The 14,295-nt window shown below is 38.8% G+C and overlaps 1 protein-coding gene across 2 annotated transcripts in view; it reads left to right on the forward strand.

The window, feature by feature from the left end:
* The window catches only part of KCTD9 (potassium channel tetramerization domain containing 9), a 56,520-nt gene extending 43,463 nt beyond the window's left edge, over positions 1-13,057 (forward strand). For both annotated transcript variants that reach the window (XM_022595029.2, XM_089912794.1), the window contains 3 exons: positions 8,319-8,424; positions 9,172-9,305; positions 11,120-13,057. In XM_022595029.2, the coding sequence (XP_022450737.1) occupies positions 8,319-8,424; positions 9,172-9,305; positions 11,120-11,236 (357 nt within the window). In that variant the 3' untranslated portion in view covers positions 11,237-13,057. The remainder of the gene's footprint in view (positions 1-8,318; positions 8,425-9,171; positions 9,306-11,119) is intronic.
* Positions 13,058-14,295: the final 1,238 nt, after the last annotated feature.

Consider the following 14,295-nt stretch of genomic DNA (forward strand, 5'->3'; position numbering starts at 1 on the left):
CTTAGAACTGCTTTTGCTGCATCCCATAGGTTTTGGGTCGTCGTGTCTCCATTGTCATTTGTTTCTAGGTATGTTTTTATTTCCTCTTTGATTTCTTCAGTGATCACTTCGTTATTAAGTAGTGTATTGTTTAGCCTCCATGTGTTTGTATTTTTTACAGATCTTTTCCTGTAATTGATATCTAGTCTCATAGCGTTTTGGTCGGAAAAGATACTTGATACAATTTCAATTTTCTTAAATTTACGAAGGCTTGATTTGTGACCTAGAATATGATGTATCCTGGAGAATGTTCCATGAGCACTTGAGAAAAATGTGTATTCTGTTGTTTTTGCATGGAATGTCCTATAAATATCAATTAAGTCCATCTTGTTTAATGTATCACTTAAAGCTTGTGTTTCCTTATTTATTTTCATTTTGGATCATCTGTCCATTGGTGAAAGTGGGGTGTTAAAGTCCCCTACTATGTATGTGTTACTGTTGATTTCCGCTTTTATGGCTCTTAGTATTTGCCTTATGTATTGAGGTGCTCTTACGTTGGGTGTATAAATATTGTAGTTCTTCTTGCTTCTGCTGCCTGCCCTCTGGTGGATGAGGCTATCTAAGAGGCTTGTGCAAGTTTCCTGATCGGAGGGACTGGTGGTGGATAGAGCGGGCTGTTTGTTGCTCTGGTGGGCAGAGCTTAGTAAAACTTTAATCTGCTTGTCTGCTGATGGTGGGGCTGGGTTCCCTCCCTGTTGGTTGTTTGGCCTGAGGCACCCAACACTGGAGCCTCAGGCCAAACAACAACAGGGCTCTTTGGTGGGGCTAATGGCAGCCTCTGGGAGGGCTCACGCCAAGGAATACTTCCCAGAACTTCTGCTTCCAGTGTGCTTGTCCTCACAGTGAGACAGAGCCAACCCCCGCCTCTGCAGGAGACCCCCCAACACTAGCATGTAGTTCTGTTTCAGTCTGTATGGGGTCACTGCTCCTTCCCCTGGGTCCCAATGCACACACTACTTTGTGTGTGCCCTCCAAGAGTGGAGTCTCTGTTTACCCCAGTCCTGTCAACATCCTGCAATCAAATCCAGCTAGTCTTCAAAGTCTGATTTTCTAGGAATTCCTCCTCCCGCTGCCGGACCCCAGGTTCGGAAGCCTGACGTGGGGCTCAGAACCTTCACTCCAGTGGGTGGACTTCTGTGGTCTAAGAGTTCTCCAGTTTGTGGGTCACCCACCCAGCAGTTACGGGATTTGATTTTATTGTGATTGCACCCCTCCTGCCGTCTCATTGTGGCTTCTCCTTTGTCTTTGGATGTGGGGTATCTTTTATGGTGAGTTCCAGTGTCTTCCTGTCGATGATTGTTCAGCAGTTAGTTGTGATTCCAGTGTTCTCACAAGAGGGAGTGAGAGCACGTCCTTCTACTCTGCCATCTTGAACCAATCTGGATGTTGAATTTTATGAAAAGCCTTTTCTGCATCTATTGAGATGATAATATGGTTTTTATTCTTCAGTTTTTTACTGGGATGTATCACACTGATTGGTTTGCAGATATTGAAAAATCCTCGCATCCCTGGGATAAATCCCACTTGATTATCATGTATGATCCTTTTAATGTATTGTTGGCTTCGGGTTGCTAGTACTTTGTTGAGGATTTTTGCCTGATAGTCTCCTGTAATTTTCTTTTTTTGTGGTATCTTTGTCTGATTATGGTATCAGGGTGATGGTGGCCTTATAGAGTGAGTTTGGAAGTGCTTCCTCCTGTGCAATTTTTTGGAATAGTTTCAGAAGTGTAGGTGTTAACTATTCTCTAAATGTTTGAGAGCATTCACCAGTGGAGTCTTGTGGTCCTGGACTTTTGTTTGTTGGGAGTTTTTTTAATCACAGATTCAATTTCAGTACTTGTAGTTGGTCTGTTCATATTTTCTATTTCTTCCTGGTTCAGTTTTGCAAGATTGTACCTTTCTAAGAATTTGTTCATTTGTTCTAGGTTGCCCATTTTATTGGCATATAGTTGCTTGTAGTAATCTCTAATGCTCCTTTGTATTTCTGCAGTGTCAGTTGTTACTTCTCCTTTTTCAGTTCTAATTTTATTGATTTGGGCCCTTCCCTTTAGTTTTCTTTATCTTCTCAGAGAACCAGCTTTTAGTTTCATTGATCTTTGCTATTTTTTTTTAGTCTCAATTTCATTTATTTCTGCTCTGATCTTTATGACTTCTTTCTTTCTATTAACTTTGGATTTTGATCTTCTTCCTCTAGTTGCCTTAAGTGTAAGTTTAGGTTGTTTATTTGAGATTTTTCTTGTTTCCTGAGGTAAGCTTTTATCAGTATAAACTTCCCTCTTAGAATTGCTTTTCCTGCATCCCATAGGTTTTGGATCATTGTGTTTTCATCTTCATTTGTCTCTAGGTATTTTTTGTTTTGTTTGTTTATTAATATATATATTTATTTAACTGGCTATGTTAGGCCTCAGTTGCAGCATGCAGGACCTTCATTGCAGCATGCGGGATCTTTTGTTGCAGTGCATGGGCTCTTCGTTGCGGCATGTGGGCTTCTCTCTAGATGTGGCGCACAGGCTCCAGAGTGCGCAGTCTCAGTAGCTGGGACGCACGGGCTTAGCTCCCCCATGGCATGTAGGATCTTAGTTCCCCGACCAGGGATTGAACCCACGTCCCCTGCATTGGAAGGCGGATTCTTAACCACTGGACCACCAGGGAAGTCCCATCTGTGTATTTTTTGGTTTCCTCTTTGATTTCTATAGTGATGCGTTGGTTGTTTAGTAGCATATTGTTTAGCCTCCACATTTTTGTGTGTTTTGCAGTTTTTTTCTTGTAGTTGATTTCTAATCTCATAGTGTTGTTGTTGGAAAAGATGCTTGATACAATTTCAGTTTTCTTAAATTTACCAAGACTTGCTTTGTGGCCCAGCATGGGATCAATCCTGGAGAATGTTCCATGTGCACTAGAAAAGAATGTGTATTCTGCTGCTTTCGGATGGAATGCTCTATAAATATCAAGTCCATCTAGTCTGATGTTTCATTTAAGGCCTGTGTTTCCATATTGATTTTCTGTCTGGATTTTCTGTCCATTGATGTAAGTGGGGTACTAAAGTCCCCAACTATTATTGTGTTACTCTCAATTTCTTCTTTTATGTCTGTTAACATCTGCCTTATATGTTGAAGAGCTCCTGTATTGGGTGCATACATATTTACAATTTTTGTATCTTCTTGGATTAATCCCTTGTTCATTATGTAGTGTCCTTCTTTGTTTCTTGTAACAGTCTTCTATTTTAAAGTCAATTTTGTCTGATATGAGTGTTGCTACTCCAGCCTTCTTTTGATTTCTATTTGCATGGAATACCTTTTTCCATCACCTCACTTTCAGTCTGTATTTGTATGTAGCTCTGAAGTCGGTCTCTTGTAGACAGCATATACATGGGTCCTGTTTTTACATGCAGTCAGTCTATGTCTTTTGGTTGGAGCATTTAATCCATTTATATTTAAGGTAATTATCCATGTGTATGTTCTTATTGCCATTTTGTTAATTGTTTTGGATTTGTTTTTGTAGGTCTTCTTTCTGTTTCCTCTTTTGTTCTCTTGTGATTTGATGACTATCTTTAGTGTTGTGTTTGGGTTCCTTTTTCTTTTTTGTGTATATATTACAGATTTTTTTGTTTGTAGTTACCATGATGTTTTAATATACCAGTCTGTATGTATACATTATTGTTTTAAGTTGCTGATCTCTTAATTTCAAATGCATTTTAAATATCCTGCATTTGTACTCTCCTCCTCTCACAATTACTGGTTTTGGTATCATATTTGTGTGTGGATGATTTCCTACCTTTATAGTTGCCTTTACTAGTGAACTTTCCTATTTTATAATTTTCTTGTTTCTAGCTGTGTCCTTTTCTTTTCCACTTGGAGAAGTTCCTTTAGCATTTGTTGTAAAACTGGTTTGGTGGTGATGAATTCTGTTAATTTTTGCTTGTCTGTAAAGCTTTTGATTTTTCCGTCAAATCTGAACGAGAGCCTTGCTGGGTAGAGTGTTCTTGGCTGGAGGTTTTTCCCTTTCATCACTTTAAATATATCGATATATCGTGCTACTACTTTCTGGCCTGCAGAGTTTCTGCTGAGAAATCAGCTGATAGTCTTCAGGGGATTTCCTTGTATGTTATTTGTTGCTTTTCCCTTGTTGCTTTTAATATTTTCTCTGTCTTTAATTTTTATCAACTTGATTATTATGTGTCTGAGTGTGTTCTTCCTTGGGTTAACCCTGCATGGCACTCACTGTGCTTCCTGGACTTTGGTGACTATTTCCTTTCCCACGTCAGGGACATTTTTAGCTATTATCTCTTCAAATATTTTCTCAGGTTCTTTCTCTCCTTTGTCTCCTTCTGGGACCCCTTTAATGTGAATGTTGGTATGTTTGACATTTGTCCCAGAGGGCTCTTAAACTCTCATTTCCTTTCATTATTTTCTTTATTCTGTTCCACGGCAGTGGTTTTCACCACTCTGTCTTCCAGCTCACTGCTTTGTTCTTCTGCCTCATTTATTCTGCTACTGATTGCTTCTAGTGTATTTTTCATTTGCTATTGTATTCTTCAACTCTGTTTGTTATTCTTTATATTTTCTAACTCTTTGCTAAAAACTTTCTTGCAACTTCTCGCTCTGTGCATCCATTTTTTCCCTGAGTTCTTGGATCATCTGTACAATCATTACTCTTAACTCTTTCTCAGGTAGATGGCCTATCTCCACTGCACTTATTTGTTCTGATTCTGGGATTTTATCTTGTTCCTTCTTCCAGAACTTATTCCTTTGCCATCTCATTTTGTTTAAGTTACTGTTTTATTTTTATGTATGCAGTGGCTTATGTTTCTTGACCTTGGAGAAGTGGCCCTCAGTAGGGGTTGTCCTATGTGTCCCAGCAGTACACTCCTCTCTCATCACCCAAGGGCCAGCCTGGTCCTAGGGTACTTTCTGACCTATGTTTGCGGACTCAGTGCTGCAGGATCATAGTTTTCTTGCTTCTAGTGTCTGCCCCCTGCTGTGTGAGGCTTTGTCTAGAAGCTTGTGCAGGCTACCTAGCGGAAAGGGCTGGTGCCTGCCCACTGGTGGGTGGAGCTGGCTCTTGGCCCTCTGGTAGGCAGGGCTGTGTCTGGGGGCATGTCTAGAGGTGTCTGTAGGCTCAGGAAGTCTTTAGGCAGCCTATCTGCTGATAGGTGGCGCTGTGTTTCCATGCTGTTAGTTGGTTGGCCTGAGGCATCCCAGCACTGGAGCCTATATAGGCTGTTGGTTGGGGCCAGGTCTTGGTGCCAGGGACCCAAAATGTCTGCCTCCAGCCAGAGTTCACGTAGATCCCTGCTATGTCCGCCACCAGCTTTTATGACCCCAGAGAGAGCCACAGCTGTCGCCCCCCACACCACCTCCCCAGGAGACCCTCCAAGACCAGCAGCTAGGTCTGGCCCAGGAGACCCTCCAAGACCAGCAGCTAGGTCTGGCCCAGGCTCCTATGGAATCATTGCTTTTGCCCTGGGTCCCAGTGCATGCAAGATCTTGTGTGTGCTCTTCAAGAGTGGAGTCTCTGTTTCCCCGAGTCCTGTGGAGCTCCTCAGGGAGCTGGCCTTCAAAGCCAAATGCTCAGGGGGCTCCTCTTCCTGGTGCCAGACCTTTAAGCTGGGGAGCCTAGCGTGGGGCTTAGAGCTGTCACTCCTGTGGGAGAACTTCTGTGATATAACTGTTCTCCAGTTTGTGCATCGCCCACCTGGTTGGTATGGGATTTGATTATATTGTGAGTGCACCACTCCTACCATCTCATAGTTTCTTCCTTATGTCTTTGGATTTAGAGTATCTTTTTTTTGGGTAGGTTTCAGTCTTTTTTATCACTGGTTGTTCAGCAGTTGTGATTTTGGTGTGCTCATGAGAAGAGGTGAGCTCAAGGTCCTTTTACTGGTCTCTCAATGGCCTATGTAATTTTATCTGATACATACTGAAGTGCTATAGAATTGCAAATTTAATTATTGATAAAAAATGGCTCATGTTGAGGAGTTGTTGCCCAGAGTGTGTGGGCCGTGAAAGTCAAAACTAATCGCTAATTGTCTTTGGCACTTGAAGATGACTGCTGATGAATGGCCGTACATATTGCAGTGTCCACAAAATATGATGTGTTCTAAGCACAAGATGCACCTAATGGTTCCACCCCTCTTGTTGAACTTCTCTCCTAATTTATCCCTCCCTCATGGGCTGTGAAACCTTTCCATAGGAACCCTCCAATTCTGCTGTCGACCAAGATGACCTCAGCTGTTATCACAGTTACGTGGGTCCATGTCTGAGCTGCACCCTCTGTTCTGTCAGCATCCTTTAGAGTGTTTCCTCCATGTGCTCCAACTGCCACTATTGACTTTAGTCTGCTTTGTAAAAGCTGGTATAATAATCCAGCTGTTAGGAATCCATTGCACATTCCCAGTGCAAGACTTATAGTATGGTAAGAGCTGGAAGGGACCTTGATGGTCGAGTGTGACCCCATGTTACAGACTAAGAAACTGAAACCTGGAGACTTGCCCAAGCCCCAAAGCCTAGTTTGCCAACAGTGTTAGAACTAGACTCTAAGCCGTGTATTTTCTTTTCCTTATGTCTTTTTTAAATGACTTTTTCCTTTGGAAAATATCAAACATAAACAAAAATGAGCTAGTATAATGAATCCCCCTTATATCTCCGTCCTCAGCTTCAGCAATATCAGTGTTTAAACAATCGTGTATTGTCTGTACCTCTCCAAAGATTATTTTACAGCAACTCATAATTTTACTTGTATTTATTTTATTTATCTCTTAAAGATAAGGGTCATTTTTAAAAACAGTCTTAATATCATTATCGTACTTTAAATGAACAGTAATAACCTAACTGCTTTCATCAAAACCCATTGCCCCTTGATATAGTAAATAGCCCAATTCTTACAGTTGCAATGCTGGTTTACTTAGGAGCTGAATTCTGAGGTCTCAGTGTTGGTGACCTGCTTTACCATTAGATAAATAGTGGGTGAAATGCTTTCTATGGTTGAAGACAGAAAACTTAACTTGAATTTCTTATATATTTGTTTCTTTTTGAGATTCCACAGCATAGCCTTGAGTATAGAGCAGTACTTATATAATTACCTTGGAAACTTTTCATAATACTTACAGTCTGTTTTACCTGGGAGTATAACATAGGGAACCAGAGACATTTATTTTCAAGTTGTCGGCTTCCTGTCCTGTTATATTTTCAAGCACATAAAATCCAGTCGTCTTTGAGTTATGTTGGTCCTTCCAGGTCCTCATCGTCCTACCTGTCAGTCTGAGCTTCTGTACTACCTGGTATTAAAGTGCAGGCACAGATGGAAACGCACATGTGTTCGTCAGTTATCTGTGATTTGAAATGGCCTATAGGTTATCTCCCTTTCACTAGAATTGACTGTAGGGTGAATGAAATTACACTTACAAAACAAGGATTTTTCTTGTTAGGTATAGCTATCACATAACTTGATCAGCCTTTGGATTTTAGAGTTCTTCACTGATCTGATTTATAATAACTACAGTTATCATTTATGTTGTGCCTTACAGTTTTTAAAACACCTTTACAGATAGCTTCCTGCCTAATAGTAGTTGTCAGAGTTCAGATCTGATGGCATTGAATCCTCTGAGACAAACTAGCATAATTTACAATTCTAACTTACATTTTCTGGCTTTTACCTCTTTACATCTTGTACTGTGGCTTGGGTACTCAGGATTGACAATGTGGTATAGCAACAACATTGCTGGTTGGTACAGAAAGACCCTACAAACAACTTGGTGGTGTTTGTAGCTAGATGATGCCTTTCATTACTGGCCTTAGCAGTCTGGCCTTTGAAAAGAAGGTAGTGGTAGCATTATTGAGCATCAAGAATTTCATTGATTGATTCCTACAATAGTAAGGAAGGAGAAAATCCATACCTCTAACAAGTTTCTTCACCCAGACATTTTAACTGTCACATTGTCATGGCCTGGGCTGTTTATAAAAACAGAAATAGGGATGTCATGGTCCAGACTCCTCAGCTTCTTTATCTAAACTCTTAAGTTTCATGTAAAGCAGGAATGTTGTTGTTTATTTGCCTTTTGTTTCTTTTAAAACAACTATTTTTTAAAAGCATTTCTCAGTTTTTATTGGGTTCAATTGGAAAAGTCTTTATTGTAAACAGAAACTAATTGATTGTAAGTGTATCAAACTGAGCTTTTTTTTTCCCTCCTTTTTTTTTCTTTGACTGTTTGAGCCAATTTTTTCTATTCCAAACAAAATTCTGAAACTTAATACATGGACATTTCTCTTTTCCTTTGCCAGTGTGCAAATCTCCAGGGAGTCAAGATGCTCTGTTCTAATGCAGAAGGAGCATCCCTGAAACTGTGCAATTTTGAAGATCCTTCTGGTCTTAAAGCCAATTTAGAAGGTGAGATTCTATCTATAATTACCTTCTCTAAGGTAAAAACACACTGTTAAGTAAGTAAAAAGCCCTGCAAAACAATTGTTACTGCTAAAACATGACAACCGTAGGGATGTAGATTTCTTCTGTCTTATACTTAGAGAATTTGCAAAAGGATTAAGCCATTGCTTGGTCTTAGTCCTGGTGACCAACATGCTGAACTTGGGAAATGTGGCCTCCAATGTTTAAGGAGGCTTCAGTTGGAGAATTAAGTATCAACATCTTAAACTTTCAAACAGAACAGCATAGCCTTACATGGACCAAAATTAAGAAATTCAGTTTGCATATAGCCAGGCAGTTTTTTGTCATTTTTGGATATAATATTTTGTTTATGAATTCCTTATTGCTTTGTTGTGTCCATGAACTGGTCAATTCATTTATTTGTATATTTAGAAGACACAGTACTTATCTTCACTGCCATGAACTTTCCAGGGCATATTTAAAAGTGCTAATTATCATAAGACCGAATTTAATTCCTCCATCAAAAATACAGACTAAAACATGAATGCTTAATTCATAGTGTAAGCAAACAAATTGTTAACAAAGAACTCTTTATATATGTATGTTGGTTGAGAGACAGATTTATAATTCAGTCATTTCCAAAGGATCCAGAGGTCAGCATTCACCTCTATTATAAGTCACCTTGCATCTTTTGAAGATACATGACTATAAATATTTTCAAGTTCAACTATGCCTAAAATGTATTCCCTTTAGGTGCTAATCTGAAAGGTGTGGATATGGAAGGAAGTCAAATGACAGGAATTAACCTGAGAGTTGCTACCTTAAAAAATGCAAAGTTGAAGAACTGTAACCTCAGAGGAGCGACTCTGGCAGGAACTGATTTGGAGGTGAGTCAGCAAGTTGAAAGAGTTTTTATTAATCTAGAATTACTGAGTAGCTCCTGCAAAATGTATTGAGATCATAAACAAAGTAATTGGCTGGTCAAAACTGCCAGGTAACATGCCAGCCCAGCTGAAGGGATGCTTTCCTTTCAATTGCTTGTTTAAACAAATTTGAATTCCAGAGTAGGATCCGGTTACCTAAGTTACAGATGCCAGGTTCAGATTTGAAGACTCAATCTGGCATTCAGTCTGAGCTGATTTCATTTCTCCTCTTTTCCTTGGGTCTCCCTCAAGTAGATACATTTGATAGATGCTTTTTTAATCCAGTTGATTGTGGTTTCCTTAAATTTTAATTCCAAACAGAATTTAATTGGGCCAGATTATTTCTTGAACTACTTGAGAAATTGAAATGACATCTGTGTTTGAAATCAGGTTCAGGGAAAGCCTGTTCTAAATCGGCATCATATTTTTTGAATCTCAACCTGAGATTTTCATTCTGTCCGGTCACCTTTTTCATCAGTATTGTCTTGTATGTATCATCTTGATTGGCAGATTTAGCGTGCAGACTCCAGAGCTGTTAATAGGTCTGTATCATCGCTCTCTGGTAGCTCTTTCTGCAACAGTGGGCATGTTCTGTGACTCTGCTGTCAGTCCAGCAACCACCAGCCACCTATGGCTCCTGAGCTTTTAAAATGTGGCCAGTGCCACTGAGAGATGGATTTTTTAAATTGTATTTAATTTTAATTCATTTAAACATAAGCTGCTATATGTGGCTGGGACTATCGTATTGAACAGTACAGCCCTATACAAGAAAACCTGGCATAGATTGGATTGTAGAGACTAGCGCGTCAACGTTTAGCTTGCTGTCGAGTTTTTTAAATGTTTTCGCCTTGTTCTCTTGATAGGTCTTAGCAGCGTAGTAGCAGGCCCCGTTAACCTTAAAGGCAAAAAGAACCAGCCTAAGACTGAAGGTATAAACCTATTATAAGCACCATTATTTAGTTTTTTATTACGTGTTACTGTCACCTATGATGATGATTGTTTTTCCTTGGTTTGAGTTAGCATGCAGTCAATGCGGTTAAACAGCAAAAAGCCTCTCTTTATCCAGCTGATTGCAAAGACTAATCAGGTTGACTGTTGGGGCAGCTGCTGACAGGTTATGTGCAGTCACCCTTCTCTCTAACCATTGTCCCCACCATCCCCAGGGATGTAGGACTTATCCAAAATCCCTGTCTCATCTGTCACTCCCTGATCTCAAGGGAAATTTGAAAGCAGTTCCCACTTATGGTGGTGGTTACACTGCTGTATACATTTATTAAAACTCATTGAACTGTACACGTAATTTGGGGGTTGAAAAGAGGTAATTCCTTGCTCTAAGAGTGTTAGGGTTGAAGGAGAATCTATTATGCGATTTAATGAAGTGAAATCCCTTTCTCTCAGATTTTTTTTTTACACAGTCTTCCCCACCCCCTCGCTCCCATGCCTTGCATTATTATTGTTCATGGATTGTTTAGATACTTTTTACTACACTGGAGTCCATTCTGGATTTTAAATGCCTAAAACACAGAAGGGACATGCTTCGTCATTAACTTTTGTTTATACATATTGACAGTGGTCAGCCTGAGCGTCAACTAGAGAGAGTAAATACAGAGAGAAGAAAATATGACTTTCTTCTAAAATTTCTGGAAGTTCTCCAGAAATAACTGAGTTTTATTATACAGGAACATTTTCCTAATACACCCCAGGAATCACTTTGAGAGGGAACAGATAAGGCCTTAAATCTGTCTGTTACTTCCAAGAATATTGTTTTTGTCCTACAGAACTGCGACCTGTCTGGGTGTGACCTTCAAGAAGCCAACCTGAGGGGCTCCAACGTGAAGGGCGCCATCTTTGAAGAGATGCTGACACCACTACATATGTCACAAAGCGTCAGATGAGAATCCTAGGGATGGAGGAAGATGCCGAAGATGAGAAAGGCTCTCCGTATCACTTTTCTTTCTCCACCCACTCAGCTGTCTGGAAGAAATAACACTGGAAGGGAATTTAAAAAAAAAAACATGTAGAGGATTATGCTTGTTCTCAGAGGTGCATAAGGGAAAAAAGTGACTTTTTTTCCCACATTCTGATTTTAACAGAGAAGCACTATTTAGTAGACGTAGGGAAGCTAGATTAGATTGCTGCCTTTTGAGTGGAGTTAGGGGGATTTGCCTGGCTTTGTGACCAGGAATAGTATCTATTATATTTGCTTTTAAATAGGCATGATGTGGAAATACCATCTTGGTTTGAAATGCATTTGAAGATTTTAATTTATGAAAAGCACAACATATGCAATTATATTTATTGAATCTTTAGATGCAGTATGGATATTTAAATTGTTAAACTTTATGACAGTTTTGAAAAGGTTGTTCAGGTTTATAAATATCAGTAGCTTTAGTGATGCCTCCCCTACTTTAAATACCTGTCACACCGTGTGAATATGGTGAGATCAGACTCCCCAAGGCTTTCAGGTTCATTTTTTTTTTCTTTAAGAACAAAACATTAGCTAAATTAAAGAAATCCTCTGTTACTGATTGAGACAGAGTGGAAGGAAAGAGATATTGTTGTCCATCATTGTCAGCTTAAGTAACAGTGGAACTTTCCAAATGGAGGAAGGATTTACCCACAGCTACAACTTTTGAATGAGCATTCCTTAGGATTTCATTCTTAGCAAGTTCCACTCAACGCCAGACCAGGCAATTTTATCTATTTACACTGCTAGCCTAGTTTCCTCCTGTAGAGTCAAAACAAGCATAGGAGAATAATAGTTCTGAACCAAAAAACCAAGGTGCATAATTAACGTTCATTTCATTCAAATGCTAAATACTTTAAACAGGGCCAGCTCGGAAATAGGTATTAAATCCCAATCCACTGCAGTCAGCTATAAAATATGAATGAATATGGTAAATTCATCTTTTAGAAGTCAACATAATATAATTGCAGCTCAAAACCCTACAACGGGGAATGAGGACTTTTAAACTGACAGTTTGACTACAGCTATCAAAAAACTTAAATGAAAATAAAGGCATTTGACTGGTCCAAGATGTAATACCAATAAGTCAGCACCTGTGGTTCTTATATTTCTGGTTTCTTTTGTTTTAATAAATTTTAGCCTGGCTTTTTTGAGTCATTATCTCTGCAGCAGCAGGGGCAGGGCCTGTACTTCCTTACCAGTAACCGGTGTCCTATGTCTACCCCAAGAGCAGGGATGTTAAGCTGTGTCCAAATGGGTTCTGAATTCTACAGACTCATCGGTTTGAGGCAAGGAATCATTAAAAACCACTTTGTCTCCTTTGGGAGAATGACATGTCTTCAATATTTACGTAGCTTATTCTTCTATATAAACATATGCAAAGCTTTCCTTAACAGTAAAGGGTATATATGCATAGTGGGAGGAGGTCAGACCTTTACAGGTGAAGGAAAGCAACTTCAGAAATGAATTATTTTCTTTGCTTTATTATTTTTACCAAGACAGAGAAGTATTGTATTGAGAGATATCTATTTTCGTAATCAATATGTGCCTAAATTATATTTAAATCATTTCACTCTGTACTATATTTTCAATAATTATAGACTGTGTTGTTCATCCACTTAAGGGTACATCTGTAGACATAACCTAAGACTGCAGAAGAATCTGAAAGATCCAAACACAGTATGCTTAAAAAATGCAGATTTTGGATCTAATGTATACTGCATTAATAAATGACGTAAAATGTTGAAAAGGAGTTTCTTGTCCTGCTTTTGAAAATCAGAACTTTCCAAATTTACTTACATTTCTTCAATATGTGTTGAAGACCAGCCCCAAGGGTCTGGGTGGAAAAGGAAGAACGTGCCGTTGAAGTTATTTCTTTAAGCATGGTTATTTTATGACCCTCCTCTTAAAATCCACCATTCTAACAACACAAAGACATTTCATTAATGCTTAACGAAAGAAAATACTGTCTTCCAATAATTCAGTTTTTGTGTTACTCTTTAGCTGATGAACATTATTACCAGCGAGCTTTTATTAGGATGGTTACGTATTGATACATTGCCCCTAAAATGTTCTAGCCTGACAACCAGAAGAAAGAAGTTTAAGAAGGAAGGGAAGTTTCAAAATAGTAAAACTTCCATTGACCCGAGGAATGAAACATGACTGTACACATAGGTTAAAAACACAATTGTTGGAGGAGGGGTGAGGAAGGGCTAGAAAAGGGTTTAAACCTAAATTAGCTAATTATCTACACTGAGAAAATTCAGAACTCACGTAACTGTTTAGAGCAATACATATGCTGTAATATAGTCTAGTCTTTTAACTATAATTTCAAAGCCATTTTAGTAGGAAATATTGTAAATTCATTTTCTTATGAAGTTTACCATCATAAATCAAGACTTGGGGTGTTTTCTCCAACTGTTCATTTCATGAATTGGAAGTAAATCTACCGCAAGTCAACCTTAAATCATCTTTAATATATGAAAAGCCCTAGAATTTTTTTAAATCTCCAAGGAAGTATTATCATCTTTAAAATGTACAACTCTAAAAGCAGTTACATTACTTTTGGTATAAAGTAGCTTATGCAAGGATTAATTCTCCAAAACCCTTTCACAACCTTAGATATGTCAGCAGGAGTTCATGAGTCCTTCCTGCTGAGATTTTACATTAGGACAAAGAAGGTTTCCATCTGTCATTCAGCAAGATTACTAAACCATTATTGTTACATTTTAATAATGCTAAAAATGGGGCCATTTTCCCTCTAAAGCCATACTTTAAAATTTAGGAAATTTCTAAATTTAGGGGAAAAGTATAAAATCCAAATATTTAAACCCAATTAACTAAATTCAGCTTCCCGGTAAATCGATCTATCCTTGGAACTGTGAAAAGGATCAAAATTTGTCACCAAACCTCCACATTCCATTAATTGCATATTTGTTTGATATCCTATTTGGTGATGTAGAGAATAAATTTGGCCTTTGCCCTTGA

The sequence above is a fragment of the Delphinapterus leucas genome, chromosome 6, assembly GCF_059928025.1.
Source record: "Delphinapterus leucas isolate spDelLeu-1000000601 "Yukka" chromosome 6, BTC_Dleu_Yukka2, whole genome shotgun sequence".
Taxonomy (NCBI): domain Eukaryota; kingdom Metazoa; phylum Chordata; class Mammalia; order Artiodactyla; family Monodontidae; genus Delphinapterus; species Delphinapterus leucas.